Genomic DNA, 18,782 nt, shown 5'->3' with positions numbered 1-18,782 from the left:
TTACTATGTTCACTAGATACTGTACTAAGATTATTGCACGTCTTTCTTAAAAAAAAAAAAAACATACTCTCACGCGATCCACTTTTTCTTTTTTACCGTACTTAAAAATCAAAACGATGTTTGACTTCTACCGTATTTAAATATAACACGTCATATTAAAATCACGTTTGGCTTGAAATATCTAAAGATTGAAATTATAAATTAATCCAAAAAAAATATGAGCAAAATAATATATATATATATATATATATATATATATATATATATATATATATATATGTGATTTAAATTTAGTAACATTAATGCTACCAAATAAGTTAGTAGTATTTAATGGCCTCCATTAAAAACATTTAGTTATATATAAATTTTAACAAATTCTCAAATTAACTCAAAATTAAATGTGCCCTATCCCCCACAAATTATTCTCCATCTTGGCTAACAAAGTCAACGAATCTATAATAATAGTCAACCTTTATTTATAACATAAAGTTTATTAATAATGACTATAAAATTATTTATATAACTTTAATAAAATTATATATAATTTTAATATTATGGATTAAATTCCCTCTGTTTCAATGTTTTTTTCTGTTAAACAGGTGATGATGATTATTCTCTGTCCCGATTAATTAATTTTTTATTTTTTTATTAAGATAATTTTTTTTTTTCGTTTTTAAGCCGTTAGAAATATAAAAATAATGAAGCAAATTAGATTATGCTTTATTTTTTAAAATCCAACCATAGGTAACATCATTAGCATCTTTACTTTATACCATAGGGAATATATTTTTATGATGGGCATTTTGGGAACAATTATTATTATTATTATTATTATTATTATATTTTTATAAAAGTTTAAGATAGGCAAAAATTCTACATACATTTGTTTTTTATTTTTTTATTCAATAAAAATAAAATAATTATTTTTAAGTATAGTTTAAAAAAAAAAAAAAAATCTTAGAGTAAATAATTGTTTTAATGAAACTTATTAAAATAATAAAAAATGTCTCATAAATCTATAAATTTTTAAGTTTGTGTTTAATGAAATCTTATAATTTGACGTGTTTCGAAAACTTTGAGGGGAAGCTCAAAAGAGAAAGCCTAAAGAGGACAACATCTACTAGCGGTGGACTTAGACTGTTGCAAATGGTATTAGAGTCGGACACCGGGAGATGTGCCAGCGAGGTGGTTGAGCACTGAAGGGAGTAGATATGAGGCGATGTGTTAGTAAGGATGCTGGATCCCAAAGAGGAACGAGCGCGAGCGAGGAAATTGGGCTTCCAAGAGGGTGGACTGTGAGATCCCACATCGGTTGAGAAGGAGAACGAAATACCATTTATAAGGGCGTGACAACCTCTCGCTCTCGCTAACAGACATGTTTTAAAAACAAAGAAAAGCAGGGTGGTCAATTCATGTCCCACAGCCCTCCTCATGGCCGTTGCGACCATCGCTATTCAGTGGCAATTCCGTAATAATTTACTTTCTCGTACCCCAAAACTCAACAACGTTCCTTCTCTTTTCGCCTTCTCCTCTGTCACTTTTTTTTTTTTTTCTTTTTTTCTTTTTGATCTTCATATCCGTTGAATCCGCATTTCTCAATCTTTCAACTCCCTTCTTCTTCTTCTCCTCCAAATTCATTTTTCCTGCAAATTTTCATATTTTTCTCAACAACCCACGTTCCATCTTCTGTTCTGCTGCTTGTTCTCATTTCTCCTCGTTTCGCCGGGAACAATGGCGGTTTCCGGTAGCAATTCGACCCAGATTCATCCCTCCGACGAATCTTCCTCCAGTTCTTCCGAGAGTTCACTATCCAACTTGAAAGTCTACGCCGCGATCGGTATAATTACTGCATGTGTGATTGCAGCGTCTGCTCTGATCTTCCTCTGTATCCGTAAAAATAGGGACTCGAGGAAGCACAAAATGCGGGTGAAGCATAGTTCCGGATTAATTCCGTTGTTCTCCAAGGAGATCGCTGAGATCAATGAGTCCGATCGGAGTGTGGATTGCGAGAAAGGGGAAGTCGTTAGGGTTGAGAATAAGAAGGAAACTGAGTTCGAGACTGGAGTAGGTAAGAAGAGTCAAGAGAGCGACGTGTCCGGCGGCGGTCGAAGCGATGTGCCGGTGGAGGATCAGAACTTAGGGTGGGGACGGTGGTACAGCTTGAAGGAACTCGAAATGGCAACCAATGGGTTTCTGGAAGAGAATGTGATCGGAGAAGGAGGCTATGGCATCGTGTACAGAGGCGTTTCGCCGGACGGCTCCGTCGTCGCCGTGAAGAATCTTCTTAACAACAAGTAAGTGAATCAACGACATTCGCTGTAAGCCATTTCAGAGAAACTCTGCATTGTGTTTGGCAATTATTTGCTCAATACTTTACTCGAAAATGAAGAATTGCACGTCATTTTTGTAATTCTCAATTGTTTATTGTCATCTTGGTGGGTGGATAGTGGATTACAAAGATTCAACCATTTCATATTTGTTTATTGTATCTTGTTGTCTGGGAAAACTGCGTTGAATATCACTCTGTTTTGTTTATTATATTCCCTGTTCTGCTGCTGTGTTCATGCTCTAGTCTTCATTTTTCTTCCATTTTTTAATTTCCCCATGAAATTCTTGCTTTGACTGAAGAAACTTGGATCCGAACTTATTGGTACTGTGTCGGTAGTGGGCTTCCTTTGTCACTTTGTTCTTTACTCCAATGGTGAATTCTCATGAATTCTCATGAATTATCAGCAAATTTTTCTATTTCAAATCACAGAACTTCACCATATCGCTTGTGATTGTTACTTTTACCTTTCTTTTTCTTCCTGGTTATGAGTAGATTCTCTCTCAGAAACTAATATGGCCTACTGGATGGTGCTTGCTATATTTTAAGTTAATGTCTTAGGGCCGCTTTGGTGGGCAATCTAGAAACAAAATTTTGCATAAAGCGATGGAAACAAAGTTGCATTTCGTGTTTTAAATACGTGTTTGGTAATAGATCCATGAATTGTATCCCAATTTAAACCATAAAACTAGTTGTAGTTACCTGTAACACCTAAATCCACATCTAGCAGATATTGTTCGCTTTAGCCCGTTACGTATCGCCGTCAGCCTCACGGTTTTAAAACACGTCTACTACGGAGAGGTTTCCACACCCTTATAAGGAATGTTTCATTCCCTTCTCAAACCAACGTGGGATCACACGTTACCACTAAACATTGGGCGGAATATAAACTATCCCTGATGATTATGTATATGTTTAAAATTTTGTGTAATTATTAAAAACGAATTGAGTTTACATGCTATATTTATATAAATTTCTTTTAATACAATGTTTTCATAATTTGCACTATTTGTGGATAACAGAATCGAGAACAGTTCTAAAAACATCCCCAGACAACGAATCGAATAGCAGAAAATGAATGCAAATTGGCTACCAAACGTACCCTTAACTGTTTTCATAATTTTCTTACAGGGGTCAGGCAGAGAAAGAGTTCCAGGTTGAAGTAGAGGCCATTGGAAAAGTAAGGCACAAGAACTTGGTGGGTCTGATGGGTTATTGTGCCGAAGGAACACAGAGGTACATTGTTTTTTGAATTCCTTCAAAAGTTAACACGTGAGTCCAATAAAATAAATTTAACATCTGGGATTTTGTGGCCATTTTAGGATGCTTGTGTATGAATTTGTTGATAATGGCAACTTGGAGCAATGGTTACATGGTGATGTGGGGCCTGTTAGCCCTCTAACATGGGATATTAGGATGAAAATTGCCCTTGGAACAGCAAAAGGGTAAACTGTTTTACATTGACATAGAACATCTGGTCGTATTGGAAGTTGATTGTAATTATGTTTTGGTTGTGTTTTTGTTGCTGATTGACTCATTTCAATAACAGTTTGGCTTATTTGCATGAGGGTTTAGAACCGAAAGTTGTGCACCGTGATATAAAATCTAGCAACATTCTCTTAGATAGAAAATGGAATGCGAAAGTGTCTGATTTTGGACTTGCGAAGCTCTTACAACCCGAAGCGAGCTACGTAACTACTCGTGTAATGGGGACCTTTGGGTATGTTTCTACGTTACTACATTCTATCCAGTTTTGCAACTTCAGTCGTTCTGGTTTGCTGAGGTACTTTGTTGTGCTGTAGATATGTTTCCCCTGAGTATGCAAGTACAGGCATGCTTAATGAGGGGAGTGATGTATATAGTTTCGGAGTTCTACTTATGGAGATAATTACTGGCCGAAGCCCAATCGACTATTCCAGGCCTCCAGGAGAGGTAAGACCGTTACGCTCTAAGCACCATGTTAAGCCAAGTTTCTCACATGTTCCATACATATTTAAGTTTTCCAATTTAATTTACGATGATTCCCGTGTGCTAGAGGGAAGACCGGAAAGTTTTTGTTAAGCAGAAAGAAAGTAGGTTTTTGTCTTGGTTAAGCATTTGGTGAATGTATCTGCAGATGAACTTGGTGGACTGGTTTAAAGGAATGGTGGCGAATCGACGTGGTGAAGAGGTTGTCGATCCGTTGATTGAGATTCCACCCCCTCCAAGAACTCTAAAGCGAATGTTGCTTGTTTGTCTACGCTGCATCGACTTGGATGCCAATAAAAGGCCAAAGATGGGGCAAATCGTTCATATGATAGAGGCAGACGACTTTCCTTATCGCTCGGTAAGCACTTTCGTCCACCTATACTCTTTAAATTATTTGACTTAAGATGTGCTGATTGTCATCCTAGTTCATCTACATCAGCTGTTCTATCTACCCCCTGATTTCCAAAGTTTCAATAAACCCAAAGAAGATTATGCTTTAAATATCTGAATAAGTTATCGGCTCGTGTAAAATCTAATCGATTCAATGATGAGTTATTTACCTAGACCTTTCTGAATACAATCCAGAAAGTTATCTTAAGGGAGAATATGATGGTTTCAATTGTAAATTTATGTAGGTTAGTTGTGTACTAGTGGAATATGAATGATACTCTATCATACTATTGCAAGCCTGATGTTCTCAGACATCAATCACTATTCCAGAACAAAGTGATTGTATGAGTTTCAAACATGTGTTCAAATTGGAGAGTGAACCTATCTTTTTTTCTCCAGGAGCTTCGATCCGTGCGAGAGAAAGATAACCAGCCTTCTAGCTTAGACGTGCCGAGTAAACTCCCAATGAAGCATGCTGGTATATAGAGGACATGGAAGCAAGAAAGAGATGAACCTCATTGCTGCAAGAAAGAAGCCAGTTCTTCCAAGAGGTCAGATTATTTTGTACTATAATTTCTTCCCAATCAGTTTTCGAAAATCTAATACGAGGCAGCGCGGTGTATATCGATTATTTGCCTAATGTTTGTGCTGTTGTATTGGTGTTTATGGTTCTTTACAAACTTAAGACGTGAGTGTTTCTTTTGTATATAGGATGTCCTATTTTTTATATATATGAAATTTGTAGGCTTCTTGCAATAATTCTCTATGCGTTTCTGTTTGTGAAATTTTGAAGTTTATTCAAGAACTCTTAGGTTCATTCCAATTCAATGTGAACTTGTTCAACATTTAGTGAAGTCATTGCTTTGTTTCATCAACTTCAACTTTGATAGGTGAACTTGTTCAGCATTTAGCGAAAATAGTTCTCTGAGTTTATACTGATGCTAGATTGCGAGTATATGATTTTGAATCTCCGCCTATTAGTTTAGTTAGCGTGACATGTCATCGTGAACCATAATAGTTCTCTGAGTCTCTGCTGACACTAGAGTGCGAATATATGATTTTCAATCATTGCCTATTAGTTTAGTTAGCTTGGCATGTCATCGTGAACCGTAATAGTTCTCGGAGTCTATACTGATACTAGAGTGCAAATATATGATTTTCAATCGTCGTGTATTAGTTTAGTTAGCGTGCATGTCATCGGGAACCATAATAGTTCTCTGAGTCTATAATGACACTAGAGTGTGAATATATAATTTTGAATCGTTGCCTATTAGTTTAGTTAGCGTGACATGTCATCGTGAACCATATAATGACACTAGAGTACGAATATAGGATTTTGAATCGTTGCCTATTAGTTTAGTTAACTTGGCATGTCCTCGTGAACCATAATAATTCTCTGAGTCTATACTGACACTAGAGTGCGAATGTATGATTTTGAATCGTCGCCTATTAGTTTAGTTAGCGTGACATGTCGTCATCAACCATAATAGTTCTCTAAGTCTATACCGACACTGGAGTGCGAATATATGATTTTGAATGGTTTCTTATTAGTTTAGTTTACGTGACATGTCGTCGTCTAGGTGATAGCTTCCACCAACAAAATCCACTTCTCAGCAAACACAATGGGGCCATCATCTGCTACATTTCTACATTTCTACATTTCTTTCTCTCTTTGGCTACTTCACCAAAGAACCAAGCTTCCCTCTATTTGTCATTTGCTTCATCTCACTTTTCTTCTGTTGGTTCATAAATATCCATCACCCAAATCCACCCTAATTTGCTTAGACATATGCACATGCAATTTGTTTTATCCTAAACTCGACCTTATGTAGATTTCGATGATCTGAGGTCCCACTTCGGTTGGAGAAGAGAACGAAACATTCCTTATAAGGGTGTGGAAACCTCCTCCTAGTAGACACGTTTTAAAATCATGACGCTGATGACAATATGTAATGGGTCAAAGTGAATCATATATGCTAGCGGTGAGTTTGGCTGTTACAAATGGTATCAAAGTCAAACATCAGGCGATGTGCCAGCGAAGATGCTGTGCCCTAAGGAGGGTGGATTGTGAGGTCCCACATTGGGTTAGAGAGGAGAACGAAACATTCTTTCTAAGGGTGTGGAAACTTTTTTCCTAGTACATGCGTTTTAAAACAGTGAGGCTGATGGCGATATGTAATATGTTAAAGCTAATAATATCTGCTAGCAGTGAGTTTGAGCCATTACAAATGAATATTTCGATCTTTATCGAAGGCTACTGTCTTTTATGTGTTATGAAAAATCGCTATTAAGTTATTTTGACGTGAGTTTAATGAATTATAGTATGAAATTGTTGAGACTTCAAACAAAATTGACTTTTGAGTTAGACTTTTGCTTAAATTTGTTCGAGCTTTGTTCAAACAAGCCTTTCATTCCCTTAGTTCGTGACAAAATGTTAGTTATCGTTTAAATTAAACGGAAACAACGAATATGTGATAATTTGATTCAACCGTGAATTCAATGGTTTAGATATTTTCTTTTGGAAAAGTGTTATTAAGCAAAACATTTATTTTTGTTGGCACGTCTTAAAGAAAACTAATGAAGTATTTCATTAAATTTTTAAGTGAAACATTCCGATCGAGTTGGTTACCCGAGCAACTCAAATAGAGTTTACAACCCAATCTTGAGTTGGGTTGGGTTGTCCAGTTATTTCTTTCCCAAAATAAGAATATTATACTTATGTACGATATATGTTATATTAATAACTAAAATCTGGTAAATGTCAAATATTTTTAATTTTTTTAGTAACTTAAAAAAAAAAAGGTAGGGAAGTTTTTTGAATCACGAATGCGACACGTGGCAAGCAATTATTAGAAATTGAGAATAATCGTGCTGAAAAAATTGAGAAATTGCCACGTGTAATTCTTCAAACTCCCGGAATTGCCCTTCTGAAACCAAAACGAACGACCCCGCGCAAAGTTGTAGTAACTCTTCATCATTGAAACCGCCAAAAAAGAAAATCAACGAAACAACAACAAAAAGCCGAAGCTAAAGCCTGGATTTCGATTCCGAATCATTGAAATGAAATAGTCATCTTCTTCATCTTCATTGCATTTCTCCGTGGATCTGATCTTAGATTGAGTTTTGCGGTTGCGGTTGCGGTTGCGGTTGCGGATATGGAGGAGAAATTGATTCAACGCCTTGAATCCGCCGTGTGCCGGCTTGAGGCACTGTCGACCGGATTCTCCACTGGCAGTCGTTCGTTGGGAAGTGGCGACGATGCGGCGTCGGATCCTTCGATTTTGGCTTTTGAGGATCTGATGAGGAATTGCGTTCGGAAGGTGTCCGATGCTGCTGAGAAGATAGGAGGTCAGGTCCTTGAGGTCACGAGGATTGTGGAAGAAGCTTTTTCCGTTGAGAAGGAGCTTCTTGTCACGATCAAACAAACGCAGGTAATCGGCTTTTTTTTATGTTTTTTTTTTCCCTGTTTGAACGACGATTTGATGAATTCGTTGATCGATGAGGTCGTTTATCCTGTATATTCGTTTCCGTGGATGTTTAATCATGATTGGATGCTAAACGAATGAAACAAAAATTTGAGAATCTTCAAAATGTAATGTTAATTAACAAATTTTGGAGTATTGCTCTCGTGTTAGTTGTTTGGGGAAGATAGCGTCGCTATCTCAAGTTTGCAATGTCTCTCGCTCAGAACGAATTGCTTTATTAGGTCGAATTTTTTCCTATGATTTGCAGAAACCTGATCTTGCGGGATTGGCTGGATTTTTCAAGCCACTGAACGAAGTTATTCTGAAGGCAAACGCATTGACAGCAGGGAGAAGAACTGAGTTTTTCAACCATTTGAAGACTGTTGCCGATGCTCTCTCGGCTTTAGCCTGGATTGCGTATACAGGAAAAGAGTCTGGTGTGACGATGTTTTTAGTTATTCCTTCTACATTAGAAATGAAAATGTGTAGTTTCACTCGAACCTTCTAATTCCCCGATGATACTTTTCGTAGGTATGAGCATGCCTGTTGCACATGTTGAGGAAACTTGGCAAACGGCTGAGTTCTACAGCAACAAGGTACACTCAACGTGGCACATTAGTTGATATATTCATGATATAACAAGGAACACTAACCAACCTATGTAAATGTGTAAGAAAATTTTCCTATGTAGCAATACAAACATGATCAAAATGGCATTCGTAGGTGCTAGACTGAACCTTGTTTATGAATTTGTTATAATTTACAGACTCGTTTTATCATGTTTTCTCCATGGTTTGTCTTCCTTCTACTCTTAGCCAATTCATGATTCAACATAAAGAAATAGATGGGTGAACAGCAAATTTAAGAAGTGGATGTATCATTTGAAATTGATAGTCTTGATGCTCGTAGCTCTCTGTGAATTTATTATCTGTGCTAAGTAGCTGGACAAAGTATTTCCAAGGCTGTATTCATTCTTTGTTTTCCTAAATCCTAATCTAGATTCTCGTGGAGTTTAAGAACAAAGATCAAAACCATGTCGAGTGGGCCAGAGCTGTGAAGGAACTGTTCTTGCCAGGTTTGAGGGATTATGTTAAAAGATTTTATCCTTTGGGACCAGTTTGGAATCCTGCTGGCAAAATGGCGAAAGCTCCTACCCCAAGTGCTCCTGCTCCTCCACCTCCCTCAGCTCCCCTCTTTAGCACTGAAACTTCTCAAGCGTCAACACGTCCAAAAGAAGGAATGGCTGCTGTGTTTCAAGAAATTAGCTCAGGAAAGTCTGTCACTGAAGGTACAATTGATTATGTTTACAGAATTATATTCTTTAGCAAAAGGGTCAATTGATGTGTATACCAATTATAGATATGCTGCCCTACTTCTTACATATTTTTGTTGCATTACAGGTTTGAGAAAAGTTACTGATGATATGAAGACGAAAAACCGTGGAGATAGAACTGGTATTGTCAATACCAGTGAAATTGGTCGAAGAAATTTGCCTTCTTCGTCGAAGAAGTCAGTTGTCGCTCCCAACCCCAAGTTCGAGCTTCAAATGGGTCGGAAGTATGTCTGCTAATATTATCATCCCTACTGAAGAAAATGACATCCCTCTGATTCGTACACCTCATATCTTGCATCCTTGCAGGTGGGCCATTGAGAACCAAATCGGAAACAAAAATTTGGTTATATCAGAATGTGATGCAAAACAGTCAGTATACATGTATGGATGTAAAGATTCTGTGGTTCAGGTTCAAGGTGATTTCGCTACTTTACTCTCTTCTCTCCCACCACTCATTTGACATCACTAGCATGATATTGCGCAGCCACTTCAAAATTACTCTTGTTCCATGAGCAACTTACATCATCCTTAAAAACTATGTGCAGGAAAGGTCAATAACATAACAGTTGACAAGTGCACTAAGTCAGGAGTTGTGTTCACTGTAAGTGTGAAATAAGCAATCCGCACACTATTTCAGTTCATTGAAGTCAAACTCATAGGAACTAATTTAGGCTCGTTTGTTTATGGCAAAAAATAACAGGATGTCGTGGCTGCATGTGAGATTGTAAACTGCAACGGCATTGAGATTCAATGCCAGGTATCTTTTTTCCAACGATATGCTCCCATTTTGCATGGCCATATGATGATTTATTATACAAGGCATAAAGCATATAATAAAGGGAAACAAAATTATGATATCCGTAGTCAAATTATTTTAATATGTTTGTAATAAAGTAGTTTCTGGTTATTTTAGGGATCGGCTCCAACTATTTCGGTGGATAATACGGGTGGCTGTCAATTATATTTAAGTAACGATTCTCTGAAGTCTTCCATAACGACTGCCAAATCAAGTGAAATCAATGTTTTGGTGCGAGGAAATGATCCAGATGGTGATTGGGTACATCTCTATCTTGAACATACGTTGTTGTGTATATCTGTTTTTAATCAGATCTTCCCTATTTCTTAAACATACTTCCGGAAAGTGTTCTTTGTATAAACTTTGAGAACTTTTGTTCATGTCCCCCGTTAGGAATCACGGACTCCCACAATGTATCATCCACTTTTAGCAAAAACGCTTTAGGCTTCTCCAAAAGTCATCGTTCCAATGGAGATGTATTCCTTACTTATATAATCCCATGATTATTCTCTAAATTAGCCAATCTGGGACTCCCTCCCAACAATCTTCAACAATCCTTCCCTCGAACAAAGTACACTATAAGCCTCCCCTTAATCGAGGCTTGACTCCTTCTCTGGAGTCCTCGAACAAAGTACACCCTTTGTTCGGCACTTAACAAAGTATATTGTAAGTCTTCCCTTAATCGAGGCTTGACTCTTTTGGAGTCCTCGAACAAAGTACACCCTTTGTTCGACACTTGATCACTTTTGACTACACCTTCAAGGCTCACAACTTCTTTGTTCGACATTTGAGGATTCTGTTGACATGGCTAAGTTGAGGGCATGACTCTAATACTATGCTAAGAATCATGGACCCCCACAAAAATATAATATTGTCCACTTTGAGCATAAGCTCTCCTGACTTTGCTTTTGACTTCCCAAAAAGGCCTTGTACCAATCTTTACTTATAAACCCATGATCATTCCCTAAATTAGCCAACGTGGGACTCTCTCCAAAAAAGAATGTTTTTTTTAATAGATTAAAATTTTTCTTTTCGATTTTTTGTTTGAGTTGAAGAACGAGGGGATTTGAACCTCAGACATTTGAGGATATATGACTTAATTAATTGAACATGTGCTTAAGTTGGCATAGTAAAACATTCATTCATATTCCTTTAGATGACTTCCATTGTTTGTATTCTCGCAGGTGGAGCATGTTTTACCCCAGCAGTTCCTTCATGTACTTAAGGATGGTCGTATTGAAACAACACCAGTTTCTCACTCTGGTGCCTAATTCAGTTTAATTTTCTGGTGATCAACACATCTCTGAGCCTTTTAACTCTGCTTCATAAATCATTATAATTATTTACAGTTGGTGCCTTTCTCTTATGAAATAATTGTTTGTATATGAATTTCGATGGCTACCAATAACTTGTTTTGAGTTTTTATTTTATTTTATTTACTATTTATTTGTTATGAATGGCTGAGTTAATTTATACCTGCCTAAACTAATCTCTATTAGTATCTAATCATTCATCATTTTGGTTTTGGAGCGTGTAGAAAATACGTATACAAGATTTTAGTGCCTCAGGAAGGTTGGTGACATTGGTGTTCTTTTGTTGTGCTTTTTATGTCGTGAATGAAATATTTTAATGTTTAGATTTTAGCACTTGAGTTACATGGTTAGTTTAGATTTGATTTTATACATTTCAAATTGATTGCTTGTATTCACACGTTCTTGGTTTATGGCTGAAAATTTGTGTCTTCCTGTTTGTATTGCAGTTTGTTAATCAATTAAGTTATATTCGGTTAAAACTGACCTAATGTAGCATTAAAGTTACGTTATAATGCGGATTTTGTTTTGTTTGTGCGGTTAGTTAATTACATTATAATGTGGATTTTGTTTTGTTTGTGCGGTTAGTTAATTACATTATAATGCGGATTTTGTTTTGTTTGTGCGATTAGTTAATTACATTATAATGCGGATTTTGTTTGGTTCGTGCAGTTAGCTAATCTGAGCTTTTATCTTGATTTTAGGGATGATGTATTTGAACCATTATCTTAGTTTGAAGAATCATATTATGACGGAAAGTTTGAATGTAGGCAATAAGAATGCAGAACTTGAGAGCATCCCAACCAAAAATGATTATTCATATGGTATATGAGGCTAGAGGTTTGGTATGACTCAATTATTTGATTTGTATTTTTAGATTTTGTTTTGTTTTGCTTTCATATAACTCGATTATTTGATTTGTATTCTTAAACTTTGTTTGTTTTGTGAAAAGTTTCATTGTTTTGTTACGCGGAAAGCTTCATTTTTGAAACGACCATTTTCAAACCCATCAAAAAAATGATCTATATTAAGTTTGTTGTCATTTTTATCAATTAATTGAAATTTGTGTAGAATTGGTTTATAATTTTTATTATATGAATATTAGATTTAAATCAATTACTCCCTAGTTATGGGTGGTATTAAACCAATATTTATGATTTGGGGTATTTTATTCCTCTAATTTCCAGCTAAAATATTGCATTTTGACATTGATATATTCTTTTTTTGGTTTAATTTACTATTCACTAATAGTAAAATAGTCAAAGTTTAAATATCGTTAACTAAGCCTCATTTGGATATTGTTTATTTATTTTGAAACTATACTTTTCTAGCAACACTTTCGAACATTTTATTGGGAAATTTTAAAACCAAAAATAAAATTTTAGAATCTATAAACTCCACTTTAAAAATAAATTTATTTTTATTTTGAAGTTCATGTACTAAGTCACTGAAAATGACATCTTAATTGATCTAAATAATATCTATAAATTTTTCTATATTTTTTTTTCTATACTTTTTTTAAGTTACAAAAACTAAGACCATAAATTATGATCATATTTTTAATTCACAATCATATTTTTAATCAACTTAAAATATAATTTATCATTATAATCTCAGTCTATCTAATCTTTTATCTAACTGTCATGGTTCTACATTTTTTTATCGTGCGGCATCGTGATCTTGACACGCTCACGATTAGCCTTAAGGGGAATCAAGTCCCATATATATTTTTCGCCCCGGGTTTGTGGCTTCGTCGGACCTTAGGCGAGGGTTGTCTTCGCCCTAACATCGCCTGTGCGGAATCCAAGCTTGTTCGACCACACACGCCGCCTGTGCATGCATGTTCAATCGTCTGCGACACATCTGACTTGCCTCTACGCTAGGTCAAGTCATTCGGCTCGACCTTGTCTCTGCTCAGGCCAAGGTCTCTCCATGCAACATCGCATCTCGTCTCGTCATCTCGATCCCCATCGACAGAGTCCATATGTCTTGATGCCATTCCGAAAGACGCCATCGTCCCGATGCCACGTCAATTGTGGATATAGACTAGGTAGGCTAGTTGGAACGGAACGGAGTCTGAAACTATGGCGAGTCTCGGGATGTCGTCGACCATCATAACTCGTTCGGTCATGCCATCGAGAATGGGCCCGCGTGTCGTTCATCTAATCAAGACTTCTCGAACATCCGTCCATCCGGGTTCTATCGGAATAAATAAATAAAAAAATATATACAAATGTCTTATCTATTGAATTATTGAATTACTAGTAGTCAATTTTTAAGAAATGTTGAATTATGCAAAATACTTTTCAACTTTCTAACAAATTTTAATTATGTTCCTAAATTGTTAAAATAGCCCCTTTTTTTTTTTATTATTATTATTTTTAATAAGATGAAATGAATGAGACAACATAAAAAAAAAGCATCATTTATAATACTATTCTAAAAATTAATCAGGTAAATTATTTAACAATATATTATAAGATAAATAATAATAATAATAACAATAATATTAATTTTTATATAACTATAAAACAATATTACACATAACTTAATGTTGGTCATTAAGTATTAATATATATATATATATATTTGAATTAATTTAAAAGTTTAAACTTTAGGTTAAAAAAGGGAAAAATAAAAGTATATTGTTGTATAACTTTATCTAAATCACATTTTGCGGCTAATTAATTGAACACAATTATAGTAATTAAAGTGGATTTAATTATTAGATTTAGAGCCTGAATGGACCCCACATGACACGGTGTTTTACACGTATGGTTAGTGCAACACGTGGGACAGCGTGGGCCCCGCCGGCTTCAGTAGAAAAATAATTCTCCATTTTTTCGTCCCTTTTTCCTCTTCCTCTCGATCGCCCCAAAAGTTTTCATTTGCTCTTCTTCTTCTTCTTCTTCAGAGACGATCTTCAATCCTTCGCCTACTCCCGGACCTGCAAACCCTAGTTGTACCCTAGATTTTCGCTTCGATTTCCCCTCATTGTCCTGTTCAGTGCTCAGGACTTCTCTGAAGCTCGATTCGGGCGTGTGGATGGCGTTTCTTAGTTGAAAATTTTTGTTTTGAAGAAGCAAAATGTCTGTTTCCGAGCTTAAGGAGCGGCATGTGGCGGCTATTGAGACGGTCAACTCTCTCAAAGAGCGATTGAAGCAGAAGAGGCATTCGTTGCTCGACACTGATGGTGAGCTACTTCATCATTCTGGAGGTTTTTTCGTTCGGCGTTGTTTCTTTTTTCTTCTGATTCATGATTATATTGTTGTTACTTGGTTTCGATCTCATCCGTTTTGGTGGTTGCTTCTGCAGTAGCTGGGTATGTGAGGTCTCTGGGGAAGAATCCCGTCTGTTTTGGAGCTACGGATCTCGTGTGCTGCAGGACTTTACAGGGTCACACTGGAAAGGTACGTTTTGTTGGTTATCTATGAGGACGACCGTGTTTCATTTCCTCTTCAAGGTTGCCTGTTTTAGAAATCCTCTTACCACGTTGTGAACAAGATCTGAAATCGTTGCTTTACTGTAGACGTATCTTGGAAGGTTGAGATTGAATTACACTACAACACCAGTTGACTTTAAGACAATTTTGGATTATCTAGTTAAGAGGAATGGATTTGGTAGCGATTGCTTTATTAGTTCATTTATTACGTGTATGCTTTGCAAGAGATTTAATGATTCGACGTACAATCATACTTGTTGGTGGGAAAGATCTATGGCAGTAGGGGAGGATAGGCCTGTGAAATGATATAAAGAAACTTTCTTCAAGAGATAGCTTACTCTGATTTATGCTACATTATATATGTACTCTCAAGATCTGTTGGATGATGAAAGTCTCACATCGGCTAATTTAGGGAATGTTCATAGGTTTATAATCAAGGAATACTCTCTTCATTGGTATGAGGCCTTTTGGGGAAGCCCAAAGCAAAGCCATGAGAGCTTATGCTTAAAGTGGACAATATCATACCATTGTGGAGAGCGTGTTCATCTAACATGATCAAATTATTTTATCCCATTTTACTGGCACTCGACTCATTGTCTGGAATACAGACCCTAGATATTGAAAATGGTTCCTATTCTTGCGATGGAGTGTTTCTTATGCAATGATCCTACTCTCAATCATGTCTCTTTTTCTTTACAATTTAACCTTCATTCTCAATTGGGGTTGGAAAATAATTGTTGAAACTCCTGCAGGTGTATTCGTTGGATTGGACTTCAGAGAGGAATCGAATCGTTAGTGCATCTCAAGATGGGCGTTTAATAGTGTGGAATGCGCTAACGAGCCAGAAGACTCATGCCATAAAACTACCTTGCCCTTGGGTCATGACCTGTGCTTTCTCTCCTTCTGGTCAATCTGTAGCGGGTGGTGGTCTTGACAGTGTTTGTTCTATCTTCAACCTCAACTCTCCAACTGACAGAGATGGGAATCTGCAAGTGTCTAGAACGCTTAGCGGGCATAAAGGATACATTTCGTCATGTCAGTATGTTCCAGATGAGGATACTCACCTCATTACTGGTTCTGGGGATCAGACGTGTGTCTTATGGGATATTACTACTGGGCTTCGAACCTCTGTTTTTGGAGGTGAATTTCAGTCAGGGCATGCAGCAGATGTATTGAGGTATAACTGATTTTGAAACTTAATTTTGAGGGGTTTTATTCACATAACATCCTTAAGGAGTTGGTTTAGAGATGAATCTAGTTCATTGGAGTTCCATTGTCTGGGCTCATTCTTTTTTGATTGGATTGTCTTGGCTCATTATGATATAAAGTTCCGATATGAATATACAATTTTTTTCATTAACTTGTTTACTTGCTTATATTACATTTTCCCTTCTGTAAGCCCTTCTGATTTACGGTGTAAAGATCGATGTTTGTAATTGTCCAATGCTAATTCAGGGATATTTTATTTATTCATGTTGCTTTTGTAGATGTTTGACTAATTTGTTTTTCTGCATGTTGTAGTGTATCTATTAGTGGATCCAATTCCAGAACATTTATTTCTGGTTCTTGTGATGCAACTGCTCGCCTGTGGGACACTCGGGTAGCTAGTCGAGCAGTGCAGACATTTCATGGGCATGAAGGGGATGTTAATGCAGTGAAGTTCTTTTCAGATGGTAACCGATTTGGGACAGGTTCTGATGATGGAACTTGCAGATTATTTGATATCAGAACTGGGCATGAACTCCAAGTTTACCATCAGCTGCACAGTGATAATACCAACTCACACGTAACCTCCATTGCATTCTCTATATCTGGAAGACTTTTGTTTGCTGGATACAAAAATGGTGATTGCTATGTGTGGGACACCTTACTTGCAAAGGTATTTCATCTTGTTCAAATTAAGTTGATTAAGTCAAAGCTGTTGTCCAATAATTTTCTATAGCATACTTTGAGTAGGAAAAAAAATCCTATGTATATTACTTGATCCTTTAACAGGATATCTAATTGGGTGAAATGACACCTATTAATTTCTGTGACTGCAGATGGTTCTGAACTTGGGAACACTTCAGAACTCACACGAAGGGCGAATTAGTTGCTTGGGCTTGTCTGCTGATGGAAGTGCTTTATGTACAGGAAGTTGGGATTCAAACCTGAAGGTTAGTGTATTTGTTAACCTGGCATTCCTACTTCATTTTGACTTGCTCCTGCTTCCTACTTTCTCTTGATTGGTAGGACCCTTGATATTGCTTAAGCATCGAAAAGTGATGAATAAGTTTTGATAGGGTGGTAGGGATACATGATCATCTTCTTTTTGTAGTTAAATAATATGATGTCATTCATGGAATCATGGCCAAGAGATTGTTTGAAAATATGTTCTAAGATAATATTCCATTTTTCTTTTCTTTGACTTTTTTTTGTTTTGAAAATTGATTGGGACATTTATCATCTTGTTAATTTAAACCTTAAACTTAAATTAAACCTTACTTTCCCTTAAGTGGTGCAACTAACACCTCAAATTGAATTAAAAAATTACTCAAATCAACCAATAAATCTAACAAGATTCAGCAAACAAAACCCAAAGACGGAGCCATAGAAATGCCTAAACTAAACCACAAAAATTCTCGAACCTAGCAACAAATTCAAGTACAACAAAACCCAAAGATGAAGCCATAGAAACGCCTAAACTAAACCACAAGAACATTCGAACCTAGCAACAAATTCAAGTACATCAAAAAGTTATCAAACTTAACAATAAAATGTCCAAATCAAGTTAAACAGTATATTATCAATATTTCTTACTTAACTTATGGCTAGGATTTGATGAAATTTGATGAAATTTAAGGATAAATTTGACTAGCTAAACTCAAGGATATGGGTAAAAAATGAATTATTCTCCAATTGTCTTAAGATAAGAACCACGATCAAATGATCCGTAAAGACTCATGTTGTATATAACCAGACCTTTATTAAAGAACTTGTGATTTTGAATTGACGAACAATTTGGTTGCTTTATAAAAAACAGCTATTATCATTTTATGGAAGAAAAAATAAACAAATCAAAGACTGATCTAAACATGTTTTCATTCACTGAACTTTTGTTCTAAAAAGCATATAAATATTCTGAAAACTGCTCCTAAACAAGCTTTGAAGCTCCTAATTTTCGACTTTCCCCCGAGAATGAGAAAAACTGTCTTTGGGAATGAAAACTTATTTCTTTGTTCTTGCATCAATTCCTTTTCGAAGCTTTAAACTACATTTTAGTGTCTAAATATTGTGGCATTGGAATTATATTTCTATGGTGGTTGTAAGCAATTTGACTCTTGCTGATGATTGATGAATGATAATAGTTACGCATATCAATAATCATAATCTAGTTTGGTTAATATCTAGCTATAAACTTTTTTTTCCTTTTTTGTATGTAGATATGGGCTTTCGGAGGTCACCGGAAGGTAACTTAAGCACGGGGAGAGTTTAAAGGGGGTGCATTTTCTGTAATGGCTTCAGTTTGACTGCAAGGCCTGTGTTTAGTGTCTGCATGCAAATGCATTGTTCTTGCTTGTTGAAATCCTTCAAATTCTTGGTAAGTATTCCAGTCTTTGCCTTGTAAGTTGTAGTAACCCCCTCTAGAAAGATGTCCTATCTCAACATTCTGAATGATTACTGGAAAATGGTGAAAAAGAAAAAGGCTTTCATGAGCTAGAGAGTTCGTTTTGTTACATGCTGTCTTGTTTTACTATGATAATAATATAATTG

General features: G+C 36.2%; 3 protein-coding genes across 4 annotated transcripts; all 3 read left to right on the top strand.

Annotated features, from left to right (window-relative positions):
- Positions 1–1,524: 1,524 nt before the first annotated feature.
- Positions 1,525–5,444, top strand: LOC111776518 (probable receptor-like serine/threonine-protein kinase At4g34500). Its single transcript, XM_023655985.1, has 7 exons — positions 1,525–2,294; positions 3,458–3,562; positions 3,649–3,771; positions 3,876–4,046; positions 4,129–4,258; positions 4,443–4,652; positions 5,084–5,444. Exons 1-7 carry the CDS (start codon positions 1,732–1,734, stop codon positions 5,168–5,170), a joined length of 1,389 nt encoding a protein of 462 aa, XP_023511753.1. The 5' UTR covers positions 1,525–1,731; the 3' UTR covers positions 5,171–5,444.
- Positions 5,445–7,638: 2,194 nt separating this feature from the next.
- LOC111776293 (cyclase-associated protein 1-like) lies at positions 7,639–12,555 on the top strand. Of its 2 annotated transcripts, none has more exons than XM_023655714.1 (11): positions 7,639–8,115; positions 8,417–8,585; positions 8,680–8,744; positions 9,148–9,436; positions 9,549–9,705; positions 9,788–9,897; positions 10,027–10,082; positions 10,182–10,238; positions 10,395–10,538; positions 11,462–11,565; positions 12,358–12,555. In XM_023655714.1, the coding sequence occupies exons 1-10, from the start codon at positions 7,840–7,842 to the stop codon at positions 11,546–11,548; spliced, it is 1,410 nt and encodes a 469-aa protein (XP_023511482.1). In that variant the 5' UTR covers positions 7,639–7,839; the 3' UTR covers positions 11,549–11,565; positions 12,358–12,555. The 2 variants fall into 2 exon arrangements, with proteins under 2 accessions (XP_023511482.1, XP_023511481.1); XM_023655713.1 differs by having other exon boundaries at positions 12,292–12,555.
- A 1,891-nt stretch (positions 12,556–14,446) lies between these two features.
- LOC111776263 (guanine nucleotide-binding protein subunit beta-2) lies at positions 14,447–18,747 on the top strand. The gene is made up of 6 exons (XM_023655670.1): positions 14,447–14,780; positions 14,903–14,997; positions 15,782–16,206; positions 16,551–16,908; positions 17,072–17,185; positions 18,452–18,747. The coding sequence occupies exons 1-6, from the start codon at positions 14,675–14,677 to the stop codon at positions 18,485–18,487; spliced, it is 1,134 nt and encodes a 377-aa protein (XP_023511438.1). The 5' UTR covers positions 14,447–14,674; the 3' UTR covers positions 18,488–18,747.
- The last annotated feature ends 35 nt before the right edge of the window (positions 18,748–18,782 follow it).

This window comes from Cucurbita pepo, chromosome LG15 (assembly GCF_002806865.2).
Source record: "Cucurbita pepo subsp. pepo cultivar mu-cu-16 chromosome LG15, ASM280686v2, whole genome shotgun sequence".
Lineage (NCBI taxonomy): Eukaryota > Viridiplantae > Streptophyta > Magnoliopsida > Cucurbitales > Cucurbitaceae > Cucurbita > Cucurbita pepo.
Note: the sequence above shows the minus strand (reverse complement) of the source record. Positions and strands in the feature narration are given on the sequence as shown.